Raw genomic sequence first — 22,910 nt, forward strand, 5'->3', positions numbered from 1 at the left:
CGCTAATGAACGAAAACTTCAAAAAGTGATATTACAAATCGAATAAACTGGTCAAACTCAGTTGAGAATCAATCTTCAGGATGTTTTTCTCATATATCTCCAATAACGTCCCAGACGGAGCATTTCTTCATGTCTATCTAACGCATTGCAGACAATGACATGACATTCCCAAAGCGCATGGCCAAGAACTGGCAATATGCCTGACCTGTCACTCCAAAGGCTCTCATTCGGTCCCACATCAGGCTAGACGCTTCATTCCACGTTCTACTGCCTGTTGACATCTAGTGGAAGGCGTATGAAGTGCATAGAGATCCATAAATATAAGGCAATTGAATAGGCGATGCCTTTCACAGCGACCCATTTCAGAATTTTCACTTCCTGTTTGGAAGTTTGCCTGCCATATGAGTTCTGTTTTACTCACAGATATAATTCAAACAGTTTTAGAAACTTCAGAGTGTTTTCATCCAATAGGAATAATAATATGCATATCATATGATCTAGGACAGAGTACGAGGCCGTTTAATTTGGGCATCAATTCATCCAAAAGTGAAAATGTCGCCCCCTAGTCTTAAGAAGTTTTATATACTGGAAGTCAAATGATACTCCAACGTTAAGAGAATGATAGAATCAAATGCTTTATTATTTACATATTGAAAAAATCTGGCTACAGACATAAACAACATAACCCAATTTGAAGTTATATGGAGCAGAGTCTTACAAGCATTAGAAACAACATTGGGTGTGGATACGGTGTGGACACAGTGGGAACGTGTGGGTATGAGCAAGCGTGATGTCATTAATGTTTGTGGAAATGTATGCATGTAGATGTTAATTGTTTTTGTATATGTATGTTTTAGTTTATTGTAAAAAAAATAAAGTTAACCTGTCTAGGATGAGGGTGCCGCTAGCGGCACTCCCCCCCCACCCCCACTGAAAAGGCAGAGCCGCGAAATTCAAAAAAAATATTTTTTTTAAATATTTAACTTTCACACATTAAAGTCCAATACAGCTAATGAAAGACACAGATCTTGTGAATCCAGCCAACATGTCCGATTTTTAAAATGTTTTACAGGGAAGACACAATATGTAAAGATGTACATCTATTACCTAAAAACACATTAGCATAATCCACCATCTTTTATTTGTCCACCAACACCAGTAGCTATCACCAATTCGGCTAAACTAAGATATTTATAGCCCCTAACCAAGAAAAAAACTCATCAGATGACAGTCTGATAACATATTTATGGTATGGGATAGGTTTTGTTAGAACAATGTGCATATTTCAGGTAGATGGCATAGGTTACAATTGCACCCACCGTCACAAATGGACTAGAATAACTACATAGAGCAACGTGTTTACCTACTTACTAATCATCAAACATTTCGTAAAAATACACAGCATACACTAATCGAAAGACACAGATCCTGTGAATACAGACAATATTTCAGATTTTCTAAGTGTCTTACAGCGAAAACACAATAAATCGTTATATTAGCATAGCACATAGCACATAGCAGCCCAGCATTGATTCTAGCCAAAGTGAGCGATAACGTCAACATCGCCAAAATATATTATTTTTTTCACTAACCTTCTCAGAATTCTTCAGATGACACCCCTGTAACATCACATTACAACATGCATATACAGGTTGTTCGAAAAGGTGCATATTTAGCCACCAAAATCATGGTTAGACAATGTGAAATGTAGCCCAGCTGGTGAGAAAATGTCCGTGCGCCATATTAGACAGTGATCTACTCTTATACATAAATACTCATAAACGTGACTAAAAAATATAGGGTGGACAGGGATTGATAGACAATTTAATTCTTAATACAATCGCGGAATTACATTTTTTAAATTATCCTTACTTTTCAATACAGTTTGCGCCAAGCGAAGCTACGTCAAAAAACATGGCGTCCTAAGCCACTAACATTTTTCGACAGAAACACGATTTATCATAATAAATTGTTCCTACTTTGAGCTGTTCTTCCATCAGTATCTTGGGCAAAGGATCCTTTCTTGGGTCTAATCGTCTTTTGGTGGAAAGCTGTCCTCTTACCATGTGGAAATGCCAACTGCGTTCGGGATGAACTGGAAGCGTGCCCAGCTATTCACAGCGTTTCAGAAATAAATGTCCCAAAATCGCACTAAACGGATATAAATTGCTATAAAACGCTTTAAATTAACTACCTTATGATGTTTTTAACTCCTATAACGAGTCTTAACATGACCGGAGAAAGATTACTCCCAACACTAATGCTTGGAACAGGTGCGGGTCGGTGTCCTCCACGCGCATGACGCACCAAGAAAAGACTTGCTAGCTACAGGGTTTTTTAATTTATAGTGCCTGTGAACGCGCAATCGACCCTATTCAAATCGTCATCACGTAAAGGCATCCAGGGGAAGACGTAAGCAGTGTCCGTATACTCATAGCAATAACAGTGCCCTTTTAACTGACTCCAGATCAGGGGCCAACATTTCTGAAATCTGACTCCATGTCAGGGAAATTGCTGTAGAATGGGTTCTGTTCCACTTAGAGACAAAATTTCAACTCCTATAGAAACTATAGACTGTTTTCTATCCAATAATAATAATAATATGCATATTGTACGATCAAGAATTTTGTGGGAAGCCGTTTCAAAAATTACACGATTAGCATAAATAGTGACAACAGCGCCCCCAGCCTCAACAGGTTAAATAAAATATTATGTATATAAAAGGAATATATTGGAATTGATTTAAAGGGACAAATAGCAGTTGCTACATTTATTTTTGGCATTCATGTAAACCCACAAAAAATCAAATATATTGTGAACTACATGACTAATAAACCACAGTTCGTAACACTGAACCAGGCAGTATTAGATATGATATGTACAAACACTAGGGTGCTACAGTGTTACGCTCGTTGTTGATGGAAGTATCGGACCAAGGTGCAGCGTGGTAGGCGTACATCTTTCTTTAATTGATGACACCGGAAAAAAAAAAACTAAATGAAACGCACAGCTCTGAAGGGCTGGAAAGCAACAGTACAAAAACAAGACCCCACAAACTAAGGTGGAAAAAGGCTGCCTAAGTATGATCCCCAATCAGAGACAACGATAGACAGCTGCCTCTGATTGGGAACCATACCAGGCCAACAAAGAAATAGAAAACATAGATTGCCCACCCTAGTCACACCCTGACCTAACCAAATAGAGAATTAAAAGGATCTCTAAGGTCAAGGCGTGACATGCAGGGGACAGTCCTGTCACCTTTCCTGTTTACCCTTTACACAAATTACTTAACACACACAACAATAAACTGAGCCACGTCCAGAAATTCTCTAATGAGTCTGCTATAGTCAGCTGTGTCCTTTGTGAAATGGTGAGAGGTCAATTCCTTGGACCTAAATGTACAGAAGACCAAGGAGCTAGTGGTAGATTTTAGGAAAAAGAAAGATGTATTTAATCCCATTTCTATTAATGGTGAAGAGATTTGTACTGTTGACTTTTGTAAGTACTTGGGTGTAATAGTGGACAACAAAACACAACTGTAAGGAGAACTATGTTCTACAACAAGGCCCAATCCAGACTGTACTTTTTAAGAAACTTAGATCTTATAATGTATGTGACAAAATGCTTAGCATTTTCTATAGCGGTGTTGTGGCGAGTGTAGTTACCTATGCCATTGTTGGCGCCCCCCTTGGGTTGTGCCGTGGCGGAGATCTTTGTGGGCTATACTCGGCCTTGTCTCAGGATTGTAAGTTGGTGGTTGAAGATATCCCTCAAGTGGTGTGGGGGCTGTGCTTTGGCAAAGTGGGTGGGGTTATATCCTGCCTGTTTGGCCCTGTCCGGGGCTGTCATCGGATGGGGCCACAGTGTCTCCTGACCCCTCCTGTCTCATCCTCCAGTATTTATGCTGCAGTAGTTTATGTGTCGGGGGGCTATGGTCAGTCTGTTATATCTGGAGTTCTTCTCCTGTCTTATCCGGTGTCCTGTGTGAATTTAAGTATGCTCTCTCTAATTCTCTTTCTCTCTTTCTTTCTCTCTTTCGGAGGACCTGAGCCCTAGGACCATGCCTCAGGATGACCTGGCATGATGACTCCTTGCTGTCCCCAGTCCACCTGGCCGTGCTGCTGCTCCAGTTTCAATTGTTCTGCCTGTGGCTATGGAACCCTGACCTGTTCACCGGACGTGCTACCTGTCCCAGACCTGCAGTTTTCAACTCTCTAGAGACCGCAGGAGCGGTAGAGATACTCTTAATGATCGGCTATGAAAAGCCAACTGACATTTACTCCTGAGGTGCTGACTTGTTGCACACTCGACAACTACTGTGATTATTATTATTTGACCATGCTGGTCATTTATGAACATTTGAACATCTTGGCCATGTTCTGTTATAATCTCCACCCGGCACAGCCAGAAGAGGACTGGCCACCCCTCATAGCCTGGTTCCTCTTTAGGTTTCTTCCTAGGTTTTGGCCTTTCTAGGGAGTATTTCCTAGCCACCGTGCTTCTACAGCTGCAAGAGTCTTGTTGGTCACCCAGGTGCTTCCAGGTGTTTTTTGGCAAACTTGAGTCAACTTTTTGGATGAGATGGGTCCCATTATGTCTGGGGAAAAACAAACACTACATTCCACATTAAGAACCTTGAAAACCCACAAATGTTGCTAAGTTAAAGCAGTTCTGCATGCAAGAGTGGGCCAAAATTCCTCCACGGTGATGGAAGATACTGATCCATAACTACAGGAAGCATTTGGTTTTAGTCATTGCAGCTAAAGGTGGCACAACCAGTTATTGAGTGTAATGGGGCAATTACTTTTTCACACAGGGGAATTGGGTGTTACATAACTTTGTTAATCAAATACATAAAATAAGTATTCATTATTTATTTCACTGTATGTCAAGTATGTAAGTTGAAAACACAATGTTAAAAGCACTGTTTGTTTGTGTGTGGGTGTGTCTTTAACATTGCCAAAAGACAAAGAGCTGTGAATCGATCAGTGGCTTACCAATCAGAGCCTTGATTTAATTTATTTTTATTTCACCTTTATTTAACCAGGTAGGCTAGTTGAGAACAAGTTCTCATTTGCAACTGTGACCTGGCGAAGATAAAGCAAAGCAGTTCGACACATACAACAACACAGAATTACACATGGACTAAACAAACATACAATCAACCAATACAGTTGTCACGGCGGTCAAAGGAAGTGGACCAAAGCGCAGCGTGATAAGCGTACATATTCCTTTTATTAACCTGTCTAGGATCAGCGTGCCGCTAGCGGCACTCCCCCCCCCCCCCCCACTGAAAAACCAGTGCCGCGAAATTCAAAAAAAATATTTTTTTAAAATATTTAACTTTCACACATTAAAGTCCAATACAGCTAATGAAAGACACAGATCTTATGAATCCAGTCAACATTTCCGATTTTTAAAATGTTTTACAGGGAAGACACAATATGTAAAGATGTACATCTATTACCTAAAAACACATTAGCATATTCCACCATCTTTTATTTGTCCACCAACACCAGTAGCCATCACCAATTCGGCTAAACTAAGATATTTATAGCCCCTAACCAACAAAAAAACTCATTAGATGACAGTCTGATAACATATTTATGGTATGGGATAGGTTTTGTTAGAAAAAAGTGCATATTTCAGGTAGATGGCATAGTTTACAATTGCACCCACCATCACAAATGGACTAGAATAATTACAATGAGCAACGTGTTTACCTAACTACTAATCATCAAACATTTCGTAAAAATACACAGCATACACGAATCGAAAGACACAGATCCTGTGAATACAGACAATATTTCAGATTTTCTAAGTGTCTTACAGCGAAAACACAATAAATCGTTATATTAGCTTAGCACATAGCAATTAGCAGCCCAGCATTGATTCTAGCCAAAGTGAGCGATAAAAGTCAACATCGCCAAAAGATATTAATTTTTTCACTAACCTTCTCAGAATTCTTCCGATGACACTCCTGTAACATCACATTACAACATGCATATACAGTTTGATCGAAAATGTTTATATTTAGCCACCAAAATCATGGTTAGACAATGTGAAATGTAGACAAGCTGGTAAAGAAAACGTCCTTGCGCCACTTAGACAGTGATCTACTCTTATACATAAATACTCATAAACGTGACTAAAAAATATAGGGTGGACAGGGATTGATAGACAATTTAATTCTTAATACAATTGCGTTATTACATTTTTTAATTTATCCTTACTTTTCAATACAGTTTGCGCCAAGCGAAGCTACGTCAAAAAACATGGCGTCCTAAGCCACTAAAATGTTTCGACAGAAACACGATTTATCATAATAAAAATGTCCTACCTTGAGCTGTTCTTCCATCAGTATCTTGGGCAAAGGATCCTTTCTTGGGAGAAATCGTCTTTTGGTGGAAAGCTGTCCTCTTGCCATGTGGAAATGTCAACTACGTTCGGGATGAACTGAAAAGCGTGACCAACTTTTCACATCGTTGCAAAAATAAATGTCCCAAAATCGCACTAAACGGATATAAATTGCTATAAAACGCTTTAAATTAACTACTTTGTGATGTTTGTAACTCCTATAACAGTGAAAAGATGACCGGAGAAATATAACAGGCTAAACTAACGCTTGGAACAGGAGAGGGTCGGTGTCTTCCACGCGCGTTACGCAGCAAGAAAAGACTTGCTAGCTAAAGGTTTTTTTCATTTGTAGGGCCTGTGAACGAGCAATCGAGCCCGTTGGAATCGTCATCACGTAAAGGCATCCAGGGGAAGACGTAAGAAGTGTCCGTATAGTCATAGCAACGACAGTGCCCGTTTAAATGACTTCAGAAAAGTGGCCAACGTTTCTCAAATCTGACTCCATGTCAGGGAAATTGCTGTAGAATGGGCTCTGTTCCACTTAGAGACAAAATTTCAACTCCTATAGAAACTATAGACTGTTTTCTATCCAATAATAATAATAATATGCATATTGTACGATCAAGGATTTTGTGGGAAGCCGTTTAAAAAATTAGCCACATTAGCATAAATAGTCTAAACAGCGCCCCCATCCCCAACAGGTTAAGATGACGCCGACGAAAACAATAAACAATACAAAAACGACCGTGAAGCTTAAGGGCTAAGTGCCACAAACAAAGACAACTTCCCACACAGAAAGGAGGGAAAATGGCTACCTAAGTATGGTTCCCAATCAGAGACAACGATAGACAGCTGTCCCTGATTTGAGAACCATACCCGGCCAAAACAAAGAAATACAAAAACATAGAACATAGAATGCCCACCCCAAATCACGCCCTGACCTTAGAGAGCCTTTTTATCTTTTGGTTTGGTCAGGGTGTGATTTGGGGTGGGCGTTCTATGTTTTTGTATTTCTTGTTTGTTTGTGACAGTACCCCCCCCCCCCCCCCCCCCTAAAGGTGTGGACTCCGGTCGCAAAAGCAGAACCTATGGAGGGGATCTGGGTGGGCATCTATACGCGTTGGCGGATCAGGTGCGGTACAGACCCCGCAGACCCCGCTCCACCACTGGCTCACCCCACTTCGGTGGCACCTCTGATGCGGGGACCCTCGTCGCCGACCCTGGACTGGGGACTCTCGTCGCGGGCCCCGAACTGGGCACCCTCGTCGCGGAACCCGGACTGGGCACGCTCGCTGCGGGCCCCGGACTGGGGACCGTCGCTGGGAGCTCCGGACTGGTGACCGTCGCTGGAGGCTCCGGACTGGTAGCTGTCACTGGAGACTCCGGACTGGTAGCTGTCGCTGGAGACTCCGGACTGGAGACCGTCGCTGGAGACTCCGGACTGGAGACCGTCGCTGGAGACTCCGGACTGGAGACCCTCTCTGATGGGAGGAGATGTATAGACAGCCTGGTGCGTGGGGCTGCCACAGGGTCCACCAGGCTGGGGAGACATACAGGAGGCCTGGTCCTTAGAGGAGGCACAGGATGAACCGGGCTGTGGGGGAGCACTGGAGATCTGGTGCATAGCCTTGGCACCACTCTTCCAGGCTGAATGTCCACTTTAGCCCGGCACCTCCCGAGCACAGGCACAGGTCGAACCGGGCTGTGGGGGAGCACTGGAGATCTGGTGCTTACCACGTGCCCCCTCCTTTTGTCTGCATGCCCACTTTAGCCCGACACACGCGGGAAGCTGGATCTGGCCGCACTGGGTTCTCCTGGCGAACTGGGGATACCGTGCGTAGAGCTGGCGCAGGATAACCCGAGCCAAGGAGATGCACCGGAGACCAGGAGCGCTGAGCCAGCACAATCCCTCCTGGCTGAATGCTAACTCTAGCACGGCAACTGCGGGGAGCTTGCAGAGAGCGCACCGGGCTATGAGAGCGCACTGGAGACATATGGCGCAGAGCCGCATAACCTGGTGCCAGATTATTATAACCAGATTATTTTTCCAATGGCTTCCTCAGGCTGTCACCAGGCTTTACTCATGGTTTCAGGCTTTTATTGTCACGATCTTTCAAGATCGAACCCAGAAGCAGACCAGGACAAGGAGCGTAGGAAGAAGGTGAGTATTTATTTACAGTTAAATGTGAAAAGGTAGATATATCCAGATGGCGTAGCGGGCAGCGGTGGTGAGTTGATGAGAGGAAATAGGTGAATCCAATGTAGTAGTAGAATCCTCTGTCAACCAGGCGGGAATGGAGTGAATGATCCAGGTGTGTAACTGAAGGGAAAACAAACGGAGGTAAGTTCAAGGCAAGCAATACGTAAATGAAAACAACAAAACAAATACTATCCAACTGGAGTCTGGTACTCAGGCACAACATACTGTTCATGGTTAACGATCCGGCAGGGAATGGAAGTCAGGTCAGAGTTTTTGAAGGGAAGAGATGATGATCAGGACAGGTGTGCAGATTACTGATGGGAAACAGGTGCGGGTGAAATCAATCTCCCAATGAGCTAATACGCCCGGCAACCAGACAGGGTGCGTTCCAGGACACCTGAAACACACTCCAGGACAGACACACAGGCAAACCCAGACTCAGGAAGCGGGGTTCGTGACATTTATTTTGACAAATGAGCGAGATTTATCAAAACGCGTCAGGTGTCCTTTGATTAGTTCATGCGCGGGACAGTTGTAGCTCGACATTTTCTTTCTCTGTAGTATTGAATATTTTACCGTCCGTTTGAAAAATTATTGATTACGTATGTTAAAAACAACCTCAGGATTGATTATAAAAAACGTTTGACATGTTTCTACGAACATTACGGATACTTTTTTGAATTTTCGTCTGCCTTTCAGGACCGGAACGAGCCTGTGGTTTTCTGAACATAACGCACAAAACAAATGGCGGTTTTTGGTTATAAAACTAATCTTTATCGAACAAAAATAACATTTATTGTGTAACTGGGAGTCACGTGAGTACAAACATCCGAAGATTATCAAAGGTAGGCGATTCATTTGATTGCTTTTCTGACTTCGCTGCCTGCACCTGCTCGCCTGTCCAACATCACTACTCTGGATGGCTCTGACTTAGAATATGTGGACAACTACAAATACCTAGGTGTCTGGTAGACTGTAAACTCTACTTCCAGACTCACATCAAACATCTCCAATCCAAAGTTAAATCTAGAATTGGCTTCCTATTCCGCAACACAGCATCCTTCACTCATGCTGCCAAACATATCCTTGTAAAACTGACCATCCTACCAATCCTCGACTTCGGTGATGTCATTTACAAAATAGCCTCCAATACCCTACTCAATAAATTGGATGCAGTCTATCACAGTGCCATCCGTTTTGTCACCAAAGCCCCATATACTACCCACCACTGCAACCTGTACGCTCTCGTTGGCTGGCCACCAATTGTGCAAGTTCTCCCACTTAAAAAGATGAAAGAGGCCTGTAATTTTCATCATAGGTACATTTCAACTATGACAGACAAAATGAGAAAAAAAAAATCCAGATAATCACATTGTAGGAGTTTTAATGAATTTATTTGCAAATTATGGTGGAAAATAAGTATTTGGTCACCTACAAACAAGCAAGATTTCTGGTTCTCACAGACCTGTAACTTCTTCTTTAAGAGGCTCCTCTGTCCTCCACTCGTTACCTGTATTAATGGCACCTGTTTGATCTTGTTATCAGTATAAAAGACACCTGTCCACAACCTCAAACAGTCACACTCCAAACTCCACTATGGCCAAGACCAAAGAGCTGTCAAAGGACACCAGAAACAAAATTGTAGACCTGCACCACGCTGGGAAGACTGAATCTGCAATAGGTAAGCAGCTTATTTTGAAGAAATCAACTGTGGGAGCAATTATTAGGAAATGGAAGACATACAAGACCACTGATAATCTCCCTCAATCTGGGGCTCCAAGCAAGATCTCACCCCGTGGGGTCAAAATGATCACAAGAACGGTGAGCAAAAATCCCAGAACCACACGGGGGGACCTAGTGAATGACCTGCAGAGAGCTGGGACCAAAGTAACAAAGCCTACCATCAGCAAGGGCATTCAAGATGAAACGTGGCTGGGTCTTTCAGCATGACAATGATCCCAAACACACCGCCCGGGCAACGAAGGAGTGGCTTCGTAAGAAGCATTTCAAGGTCCTGGAGTGTTCTAGCCAGTCTCCAGATCTCAACCCCATAGAAAATCTTTGGAGGGAGTTGAAAGTCCGTGTTGCCCAGCAACAGCCCCAAAACATCACTGCTCTAGAGGAGATCTGCATTGAGGAATGGGCCAAAATACCAGCAACAGTGTGTGAAAACCTTGTGAAGACTTACAGAAAATGTTTGACCTCTGTCATTGCCAACAAAGGGTATATAACAAAGTATTGAGAAACTTTTGTTATTGACCAAATACTTATTTTCCACCATAATTTGCAAATAAATTCATAAAAAATCCTACAATGTGATTTTCTGAATTTTTTTTTTTTCCCCCTCATTTTGTCTGTCATAGTTGAAGTGTACCTATGATGAAAATTACAGGCCTCTCTCATCTTTTTAAGTGGGAGAACTTGCACAATTGGTGGCTGACTAAATACTTTTTTGCCCCACTGTATAATTTAGCCCAAACAACTACCTCTTTCCCTACTGTATTTATTTATTTATTTTGCTCCTTTGCACCCCATTATTTCTATCTCTACTTTGCACATTTCCACTGCAAATCAACAATTCCAGTGTTTTACTTGCTATATTGTATTTTCTTCGCCACAATGGCCTTTCTTTGCATTCACCTCTCTTATCTCACCTCACTTGCTCACATTGTATATGTTAAAAACAAAGGATGAGGATTGATTATAAAAAACGTTTGACATGTTTCTACGAACATTACGGATACTTTTTTGAATTTTCGTCTGCCTTTCAGGACCGGAACGAGCCTGTGGTTTTCTGAACATAATGGCAAACCAAATGGCGATTTTTGGTTATAAAAACGTATTTTTCTACTGTATTATTGACTGTATGTTTGTTTTACTCCATGTGTAACTCTGTGTTGTTGTATGTGTCGAACTGCTTTGCTTTATCTTGGCCAGGTCGCATTTGTAATTGAGAACTTGTTCTCAACTTGCCTACCTGGTTTAATAAAGGTGAAATAAAATAAAATAAATAAAACACGGGGGCCCCTCAGGGGGAAACTCCAACACCATCATTAGGTTTGCCGATGACACAATGGTGGTTGGACTGATCACTGACAATGATGAGACAGCAGAAAGAGAATAAAGTAGATGTCAAACGTTTGATTTATGACCCTATGTCATGATGACGTGTGCATGCCCATATTTGGGCATCCGGTCAGGACATCCTGGCGGGAAAGTGACCACGTGGTTATGCCCATATATGGGCATCATGTTCCTGTTCTCACGCCTTAGAGCGAGTGTGAAAATATGTATATAATGTCTCTGAACATCCTGGCGGGAAAGTGACCATGTGGTTATGCCCATATATGGGCATCCTGTTCCTGATCTCACGCCTTAGAGTGCGAAAATATGTACATAATGTCTTTGAAGTCATGATGATTGATGTCTAGGGACCTCTTTGAACTGGGTGGGGGATGAACATTTGAAAGAGTATGGCCTCCTCACCCCCCTGTTTTATTGCCCTTAGGGTTGTTGTCTATGAGATATTGTGGTATTGGGCTTGGCAGACGCCTTATAAATAAAGCCCAGAACAATAAATGCCGAAGACTAAACAAGATTTTTTTAAATCAGCATGGATTTTGTGATCAGTGGCAAAGCAGTGATGACTGTAACAACGGAAGCAGGACCTCGGGTGAAACATAGAGAAAGGGCAAAGTATCAAGCTGCAATATACGATGCTCCAAAAAAGCGGTTTCTAAATGTGTATAGAACCCAAATACCGCCTGCAACTGCGCTGAAAGATCAAGTGCTGATGTCTAATGGCCATCAATGGGAGTATCGGTTTGATTACCTGGCCTGTAGAGTGAACCTCTATACGGTAGCTGAAGGAGAAGAATATACAGACCAGACTTTAGGAGTGGACTACGGGGTTGAAGACTGGTTGGTTTTTCGCAAGGTTGTGTGTCCTAAACTGAGCCTTATCACCAAGGGGTATAGCGTGTTCACGGGCTACGAGACCCGTTGGGAAGGTGCCCCTGACTCCTCAGGAAGAATATTTCACAGGGTGAAAATACAAAGAAAGAATGGACTCCATGTGGCTGCGTGATGTTTTATATCTGCAATGAGGAAACCCGCAACCAAAACCTTCGTGATGGGGGCCTGACTGGGGATTTTAGGTTGCGAATGCTTATTCCTTTTAAAAGTTGGGATCTAATGGAATTGAACATGTTGCAGTTGTTGGACGCTCTCTTTGTACAGAGCCAACAGCGTCAGAGCATTGTTCACGTAAAGAAGTGCATAATATATGAATCCTAAAGATTACGATTCAAAGGAGCCCCAAGAAGGGACATCGTCAGAAGGGACAGCCTCCGAAGAAAACTAAGTATGCGGCTGAGTTAACCACGCCCTGATACCCAAAGGCCTGGTTCCACAATAAAAGGAAAAAGCCTCAAGTTCTTCATTTCATCATATACCATAGATATTCATACAACATACCAGGACTCCGATACGACATGGGGAACAAACACTAAGGACTCTATGCCTCAAAGCCCGACATTATACTCCCCCCTGGCAAGACCCGCGACACCCCCTACAGTTACACAGCCTGAGGATGTGTTTGATGGGGTAGTCAGTACTGTTTTTGTGGACACCATCAAGGCCTCTGTAGCGACACTTTTAGACGTGGTGATTGGAGAATATATAAGAGAAAAATGCATCGGCTGTGAGATCAATCATCCCTGCCAGCGCCGTCATCCGTGCCTATACGACCCGCCAAGATATCAAATCAAATCAAATGTATTTATATAACCCTTCGTACATCAGCTAATATCTCAAAGTGCTGTACAGAAACCCAGCCTAAAACCCCAAACAGCAAGCAATGCAGGTGTAGAAGCACGGTGGCTAGGAAAAACTCCCTAGAAAGGCCAAAAGCTAGGAAGAAACCTAGAGAGGAACCAGGCTATGAGGGGTGGCCAGTCCTCTTCTGGCTGTGCCGGGTGGAGATTATAACAGAACATGGCCAAGATGTTCAAATGTTCATAAATGACCAGCATGGTCAAATAATAATAATCACAGTAGTTATCGAGAGTGTAGCAAGTCAGCACCTCAGGAGTAAATGTCAGTTGGATTTTCATAGCCGATCATTAAGAGTATCACTACCGCTCCTGCGAGTCTAGAGAGTTGAAAACAGCAGGTCTGGGACAGGTAGCACGTCCGGTGGACAGGTCAGGGTTCCATAGCCGCAGGCAGAACAATTGAACCTGAAACAGCAGCAAGGCCAGGTGGACTGGGGACAGCAAGGAGTCATCATACTGTACTCTATACCATCTACTGTATCTGCCTATGCCGTTCTGTACCATCACTCATTCATATATTTTTATGTACATATTCTTTATCCCGTTACACTTGTGTGTATAAGGTAGTAGTTGGGGAATTGTTAGGTTAGATTACTCGTTGGTTATTACTGCATTGTCGGAACTAGAAGCACAAGCATTTCACTACCCTCGCATTAACATCTGCTAACCATGTGTATGTGACAAATAACATTTGATTTGATTTGATGCCAGGTAGTCCTGACGCATGGTCCTAGGGCTCAGGTCCTCCGAGAGAATGAAAGAAAGAGAGAAGGAGAGAATTAGAGAGAGCATACTTAAATTCACACAGGACACCGGATAAGACAGGAGAAGTACTCCAGATATAACAGACTGACCGTAGCACCCCGACACATAAACTACTGCAGCATAAATACTGGAGACTGAGACAGGAGGGGTCAGGAGACACTGTGGCCCCATCCGATGATACCCCCAGACAGGGCCAAACAGGAAGTATATAACCCCACCCACTTGCCAAAGCACAGCCCCTACACCACTAGAGGGATATCTTCAACCACCAACTTACAATCCTGAGACAAGGCCGAGTATAGCCCACAAAGATCTCCGCCACGGCACAACCCAAGGGGGGGCGCCAACCCAGACAGGAAGATCACGTCAGTGACTCAACCCACTCAAGTGACGCACCCCTCCTAGGGACGGCATGAAAGAGCACCAGTAAGCCAATGACTCAGCCCCTGTAATAGGGTTAGAGGCAGAGAATCCCAGTGGAGAGAGGGGAACCGGCCAGGCAGAGACAGCAAGGGCGGTTCGTTGCTCCAGAGCCTTTCCGTTCACCTTCACACTCCTGGGCCAGACTACACTCAATCATATGACCTATTGAAGAGATACGTCTTCAGTAAAGACTTAAAGGTTGAGACCGAGTCTGCGTCTCTTACATAGGTAGGCAGACCATTCCATAAAAATGGAGATCTATAGGAGAAAGCCCTGCCTCCAGCTGTTTGCTTAGAAATTGTAGAGACAATTAGGAGGCCTGCGTCTTGTGACCGTAGCGCACGTGTAGATATGTACGGCAGGACCAACTCAGAAAGATAGGTAGGAGCAATCCCATCTAACGCTTTGTAGGTTAACAGTAAAACCTTGAAATCAGCCCTTGCCTTAACAGGAAGCCAGTGTAGGGAAGCTAGCACTGGAGTAATATGATCAATTTTTTTGGTTCTAGTCAGGATTCTAGCAGCCGTATTTAGCACTAACTGAAGTGTATTTAGTGCTTTATCCGGGTAGCCGGAAAGTAGAGCATTGCAGTAGTCTAACCTAGAAGTAACAAAAGCATGGATAAATTTTTCTGCATCATTTTTGGACAGAAAATGTCAGATTTTTGCAATGTTACGTAGATGGAAAAAAGCTGTCCTTGAAACAGTCTTGATATATTCGTCAAAAGAGAGATCAGGGTCCAGAGTAACACCGAGGTCCTTCACAGTTTTATTTGAGACGACTTTACAACCATCATGATTAATTGACAGATTCAACAGAAGATCTATTTGTTTCTTGGGACCTAGAACAAGCATCTCTGTTTTGTCCGAGTTTAAAAGTAGAACGTTTTCAGCCATCCACTTCCTTATGTCTGAAACACAGGCTTCTAGCGAGGGCAATTTTGGGGCTTCACCATGTTTCATTGAAATGTACAGCTGTGTGTCATCCGCATAGCAGTGAAAGTTAACATTATTTTTTAGGAATAACATCCCCAAGAGGTAAAATATATAGTAAAAACAATAGTGGTCCTAAAACGGAACCTTGAGGAACACCGAAATGTACAGTTGATTTGTCAGAGGACAAACCATTCACAGAGACAAACTGATATTTTCCGACCCGATAAGATCTAAACCAGGCCAGAACTTGTCCGTGTAGACCAATTTGGGTTTCCAATCTCTCCAAAAGAATGTGGTGATCGATGGTATCAAAGGCAGCACTAAGGTCTAGTAGCACGAGGACAGATGCAGAGCCTCGGTCTGACGCCATTAAAAGGTCATTTACCACCTTCACAAGTGCAGTCTCAGTGCTATGATGGGGTCTAAAACCAGACTGAAGCATTTCGTATACATTGTTTGTCTTCAGGAAGGCAGTGAGTTGCTGCGCAACAGCTTTTTCTAACATTTTTGAGAGGAATGGAAGATTCGATATAGGCCGATAGTTTTTTATATTTTCTGGGTCAAGGTTTGGCTTTTTCAAGAGAGGCTTTATTACTGCCACTTTTAGTGAGTTTGGTACACATCCGGTTGATAGAGAGACGTTTATTATGTTCAACATAGGAGGGCCAAGCACATGAAGCAGCTCTTTAAGTAGTTTAGTTGGAAAAGGGTCCAGTATGCAGCTTGAAGGTTTAGAGGCCATGATTATTTTCATCATTGTGTCAAGAGATATAGTACTAAAACACTTAAGTGTCTCTCTTGATCCTAGGTCCTGGCAGAGTTGTGCAGACTCAGGACAGCTGAGCTTTGGAGGAATACGCAGATTTAAAGAGGGGTCCGTAATTTGCTTTCTAATGATTATGATCTTTTCCTCAAAGAAGTTCCTCAAATGAATTTATTACTGATGAAGTGAAAGCCATCCTCACTTGGGGAATGCTGCTTTTTAGTTAGCTTTGCGACAGTATCAAAAATAAATTTAGGATTGTTCTTATTTTCCTCAATTAAGTTGAAAAAATAGGATGATCGAGCAGCAGTGAGGGCTCTTCGATACTGCACGGTACTGTCTTTCCAAGCTAGTCGGAAGACTTCCAGTTTGGTGTGGCGCCATTTCCGTTCCAATTTTCTGGAAGCTTGCTTCAGAGCTCGGGTATTTTCTGTATACCAGGGAGCTAGTTTCTTATGACAAATGTTTTTAGTTTTTATGGGTGCAACTGCATCTAGGGTATTGCACAAGGTTAAATTGAGTTCCTCAGTTAGGTGGTTAAGCAGCAGCAGGAGCAACCTACACAGGATTTATGGCAATGGGAGCAGAGTCTGGACTATACTACGTGGGAGGAGATCGACAGGTGGGCGATCGACCCAGGGAGAATGCCGGAGCCCGCCTGGGATTCTCTGGAGCAGTGTGAGGAGGGATACCGGCGAATAGAGGCAGCACGACGACGCGGTAGGAAGCCTGTGAGTCAGCCCAAAAAATGTCTTGGGGGGGGGGGGGGGATAAAGGGTAGTGTGGCGAAGTCAGGTAGGAGACCTGCGCCAACTTCCCGATCTTACCGTGGAGAGCGAGAGTACGGGCAGACACCGTGTTATGCGGTAGAGCGCACGGTGTCTCCTGTACGGGTGCATAGCCCAGTGCGGTACATTCCAGCTCCTCGTATCGGCCGGGCTAGATTATGCATTGAGCCAGGTGCCATGAAGCTGGCTCAACGTGTCTGGTCTCCAGTGCGTCTCCTCGGGCCGGCATACATGGCACCAGCCTTACGCATGGTGTCCCCGGTTCGCCTACACAGCCCAGTGCGGGTTATTCCACCTCCCCGCACTGGTCGGGCTACGGGGAGCATACAACCAGGTAAGGTTGGGCAGGCTCAGTGCTCAAGGGAGCCAGTACGCCTGCACAGTCCGGTATATCCGGTGCCACCTCCCCGCCCCAGCCCAGTACCACCAGTGCCTACACCACGCACCAGGCTTCCAGTGCATCTCCAGAGCCCTGTTCCTCCTCCACGCACTCGCCCTATTGTGCGTGTCTCCAGCCCGGTACCACCAGTTCCGACACCACGCACCAAGCCTCCTGTGCGTCTCCAGAGTCCTGTACGTCCTGCTGCTGCTCCCCGCACTAGCCTTAAGGTGCGTGTCCTTAGCCCGGTACCACCGGCCAGAGTCTGTTTACTCAGCCGGCCAGAGTCTGTCGTCTGCCCAGTGCCGCCTGCACTGCTCGTCTGCCCAGTGCCGCCTGCACTGCCCGTCTGCCCAGAGCCGCCTGGGCTATCCGTCAGGCCAGCTCCGTCTGAACTGCACGTCTGTCCCGAGCCATCAGAGCTGCCCGTCTGTCCCGAGCCGTCAGAGCTGCCCGTCTATCCCGAGCCGTCAGAGCTGCCCGTCTGTCCCGAGCCGTCAGAGCTGCCTGTCTGTCCCGAGCCGTCAGAGCAGCCCGTCTGTCCCGAGCCGTCAGAGCCGCCCGTCTGTCCCGAGCCGTCAAAGCCGTCCGTCTGTCCCGAGCCGTCCGCCAGACAGGAGCAGCCAGAGCCGCCCGCCAGACAGGAGCAGCCAGACCCGCCCGCCAGCCAGGAGCAGCCAGAGCCGCCCGCCAGCCAGGAGCAGCCAGAGCCGCCCGCCAGCCAGGAGCAGCCAGAGCCGCCCGCCAGCCAGGAGCAGCCAGAGCCGCCCGCCAGCCAGGAGCAGCCAGAGCCGCCCGCCAGCCAGGAGCAGCCAGAGCCGCCCGCCAGCCATGGCCAGCCAGAGCCGCCAGCCAGCCATGACCAGCCAGAGCCGCCAGCCAGCCATGACCAGCCAGAGCCGCCAGCCAGCCAGGATCTGTCAGAGCCGCCAGCCAGCCAGGATCAGCCAGGAAAGCTGTCTATCATTGTCTCTGATTGGGAGCCATATTTAAAGCAGCCATAGGCATTAGGCTATTGTGGGTAATTGTCTATGTGTAGTGTTTAGTGTCAGCACTATTTTGTTTGAATAGCTTCACGGTCGTCTGTTTGTTGTTCTGTTAGTTTATATAAGTATTCGTGTTCGTCTTCTTAATAATAAAGAAGGATGTATTCATATCACGCTGCGCCTTGGTCCATTCTTCCTCAAAGTTACGACGATCGTGACACATTTGGCCAAATGATGAAACATAATTGTGAGAATGCATTACAAATCAAGGAATAACAAAAGTTGATCACATATTTTTCATTTTCTGTTTTACTTCAGAAATGGAGCCCCGGAGTCCATTTCCAAGGGGTTTATTTTATTCAACTGATAAACTTGTGTTTGCCCCCCATTTATTGATAAATCCCCCATCATAGTAATATTTCCTCCATCATATCCCTCCACGATACCTGCCCCCATTTGACCCCCAATGCACCTGAAAACCCCCCACAAAATAAAATGAACCCCCCCATAAACCACACTAAAATGGTTTCAACCATTTATGGCAACCCTGTTTGTGCTACGGATAGGCAGTAGGATTGTATTTGGGTGATGATCTGTGAGGTTATAACATATTATTTGCTTTGTGATTGGTCAAAAACTGTAAACAACTTGTTAAGTCATGTGCATCGGTTCTTGTATATAGTTTTCATAGTTCCCAGTTGTTTTGAATGCGACATTATAGTGAATGGCATTCTGAGATTGGGGAGTTTTCTCTTGTAAAACGTAAACAAACATGGCTGCCATCATAAAGAATTTAGCTGCTGTAAGCTTAGCTGACAAGCATGTATTTTCTGAACAACATTCCATAAGTCCCTTGTGCTCACCAGAGATGTGGTACATTGTAAACAAGTCTAGCTGTTAGGTCGCTAACTTATGTTAAGTTTTTTTTGTCAGCGAAACCTGTTATTTAGATAGGTTTATGGAATGAGTTTGGCTGTGGAGGGGTTCAGTGTGATGCTTGGATGATGAAGTTTGCATTTATCTTTTACAATAAACGGTACAATTGAGGAATAAAGTTTAAGACCTTTATTTTCCATCAGTACAAAAAAAAGATGTAGATGCTGTTCAGACAACAATGGTGTTTAGACGCCTGTATTGTGTCATACGTTCTGTTGCTATTGTTCCAATCACATATTTGAGATCGTACACTGCATGGACCACTCAACAATGATCACAAATACGTGATCGTACGCACCAAAGGGTTAACAGCTTCTACCCCCAAGCCATAAGACTGCTGAACAATTAATCAAATGGCCAACCGGACTATTCCATTGACACCCCCCCCCCCCCCCCCCTTTGTTTTTACACTGCCGCAACTCGTTGTTTATTATCTATGCATAGTCACTTTACCCCTACCTACATGTACAAATTACCTTGACTAACCTGTAAGCCCCGCACATTGACTCAGTACCGGTACCCCTCTAACTCTGAATGATCGGCTATGAAAAGCCAACTGACATTTACTCCTGAGATGCTGAACTGTTGCACCCTCTACAACCACTGTGATTATTATTATTTGACCCTGGTGGTCATCTATGAACGTTTGAACATCTTGGCCATGTACTGTTAGAATCTCCACCCGGCACAGCCAGAAGAGGACTGGCCACCCCTCAGAGTCTGGTTCCTCTATAGGTTTCTTCCTAGGTTCCTGCCTTTCAAGGGAGTTTCTTCTCGTCACCGCACTTCTACATCTGCATTGCTTGCTGTTCGGGTTTCTGTATAGCACTTTGTGACTGATGTAAAAAGGGCTTTATAAATACATTTGATTGATTGATTGAGATGTGCAATGTATTCACACTTGATCTCGGGAAAGTGCTTTGGCTCTCGTCGAAGAGAGAAGTCTGTCCAGCTCAGTAAAGTCTTAAACCTAAATTGTCAACAACAGTGAAATGGGCTACTCCCTATGTGAATTAATGAGGAGGCGGAAAACACCTCAATTAAAACTGTTGTTAGAAAATCAAACTTGTTCAAAAATCATTTGAAATTGACAAGTTGTAACATAGCTTATACATAATAAGAAGGCAGCATGCCTTGGTTTGAGGGCAGCGCAGGTTAACTGTCCTGTTGCGTAACAATAACATTTTGAAACAGTGAGTGCATTCTGACATCATGTGCATAAAAAAACTCACAGAGATGCCCCCTAAGAATCCTGACACTTGACTACTTGTTGGTGTGTTCTCGGGGTGTCGTATGATGGATGGATAGAAAGATGGAGCAACTCCTACTGGGGGGGAGGAGCATTAACAGTATAAAGGACAGTCACCTCTCGCCCAGTAAGGACTTCATCACCGTCTGCTCAGATAGGTAGATAGTAATTTACAACTAATATTGTTACTATGGGCAATGCTAAATAAAGTAGCAAAGTAATACAAGAACAAATTGACTATGCTGTGTAGATGATCAATGATAAACTCATTGTGAATAGCTCTCATAGTTATTAGGTGACTAGGGGACTGTAAACAGGTCTCTCTCTAAAGCATGTGTGTTCTGAGGAGGTTCCTCCTGTGCTATGCTTTTTACAGGACTCTGATGTTGCGCATGGAGAACGTTTCCTACGTGGCCCTGAGGCAGCCCATCGTGTTTGAGCTGGAGGGCTTTGAAGTGCCTCGGAGCTATGGTTACCCCCTGTTTGCCCTGTTCCTGGCCATCTACTTCCTGGTGCTGCTGGGGAACGGGGTTGTGATGAGTGTGATTGCAATAGATAAGATGCTACACAAGCCTATGTACGTGATGGTGTGTAACCTGGCTGCCTGTGACCTGCTGGGAGGAATGGCTGTGATGACTCAGCTCATGGTCATCTTCCTGACGGGGGAGAAGAGGATTCCATACAACAGTGCCTATGCTCAGGCCATCTGTGTTCACACGTATGGTGCAGCTATACAGACCATACTGTCAGCCATGGCCTATGACAGGTATGCAGCAGGTCATGGTAGATGAAAATGTCTCACAGTGAAGTAAACCTCTGCCTAGTTGTACTCGTCTATGGGAGAGTGAAATGTTCTCTCAGGGCCACATTTATTAAGTAGTTTCCACAAGTGCAAAAATTGAATCTGTTGTTGTTAAGAAGGAATAATATTAATAGTCGTAAAATAATGCATTATAATCCAATTACAGGTATGTGGCAGTGTGTGAACCATTGAGGTACCATGCGATCATGACAACGGCCCACATGGTTTTTGTGATCTTGCTGGCCTGGGCTGTAGCAATCATCCTTATAGTTGTGCTCTTTGCTTTGAATGTGGGTACTCCACTATGTGGAACCTACATCAGGCATGTCTACTGCAGCAACCGCTTCATCCTGAACCTGGCCTGTGTGCCCACCCCCATTAACGATATCTACGGCAAGTTTGTGTAAATGAGGATTGACCCCCGCCATTATGTTATATCACTGTAATTATGAAGCATTGGTTGGTTTTTAATCTTGTTTTGTCATTCACATTTTCTTTCCTATGACTTGTATTATGACTTCTTCATCTCATTCCAGGTTTGTGCATCACTTGGGTTCTCAGCAGCGGTTCCTTCCTCATCATCTTTTTCTGCTATACCAAGATCCTGTCAGCCTGTCTGATGAGGAAGAGTGACAAGGGCAGTCGTAGTAAGGCCTTACAGACCTGCGCCACTCACCTGGTCATCTACGTGATCTACGAAATTGTCAGCCTCACCATTATCCTCAGTAACCGCTTCCCCCAGGTCCCAATGAACATCAAGAAGTTCTGCACTATCCTGATATTCATAGTTCCCCCTCTAATTAACCCTATCATCTATGGACTTGTCACTAAAGAGTTACGCACAAGCATTATAAAGCTGTTGAAAACCCGGGTCGCACCCAAACTGTAAAATGTTTGACAGTTTACTGTGGCATCCCCACCGTACCCATCGTTCCAGATAGAGAACATGCATATAATAATAACAGAGGTCATCTAACAGGTTGCAGGAAAACAAATATGGGCAATGTAAAAGAAATATGAATTAAGTGCATTTACTGTAGTGGCCTCCAGTGGGTCCCCAAAGTGCTGTACAGTATGGCTTAGTGAGCATTGAATGTGTAGTGGGCTTGTAGTAGGAATGCAGTATTTGTTTGGGAAAAATTATAATTAAAGTTACATTCAATTTCTGCTCCCAGAAAGAGATAGCAGATAATACAAGCATGATATGATGTGTGTCTCTAGCTCATGCTGTTTAATTTCCATGGTGGTTAGAATATGACACATGACTTTGTTGTGACATTGTGAATTTGTGTAGCTGTTACATTTGTTTTGTTATACAGATGACAGCATGTTCCATGTGAATAATAAGTAAACATACATGATACCATTGATTGGGAATGCCTACTTTAAAAAATATATATATTTTTGCAGCCCTTATAATAATATACAACTGAAACACAATTTTCTTGATTTGCACCACGTAATAATATGAAATAAGGCATGAAGGGACTAT

General features: G+C 44.1%; 1 protein-coding gene across 1 annotated transcript; it reads left to right on the forward strand.

Annotated features, from left to right (window-relative positions):
* Nucleotides 1-20,941: 20,941 nt before the first annotated feature.
* Nucleotides 20,942-22,479, forward strand: LOC129868789 (olfactory receptor 10A6-like). The gene is made up of 3 exons (XM_055943026.1): nucleotides 20,942-21,382; nucleotides 21,585-21,811; nucleotides 21,955-22,479. The coding sequence occupies exons 1-3, from the start codon at nucleotides 20,949-20,951 to the stop codon at nucleotides 22,305-22,307; spliced, it is 1,014 nt and encodes a 337-aa protein (XP_055799001.1). The 5' UTR covers nucleotides 20,942-20,948; the 3' UTR covers nucleotides 22,308-22,479.
* Nucleotides 22,480-22,910: the final 431 nt, after the last annotated feature.

Source organism: Salvelinus fontinalis, chromosome 2 (assembly GCF_029448725.1).
Source record: "Salvelinus fontinalis isolate EN_2023a chromosome 2, ASM2944872v1, whole genome shotgun sequence".
Classification (NCBI taxonomy): domain Eukaryota; kingdom Metazoa; phylum Chordata; class Actinopteri; order Salmoniformes; family Salmonidae; genus Salvelinus; species Salvelinus fontinalis.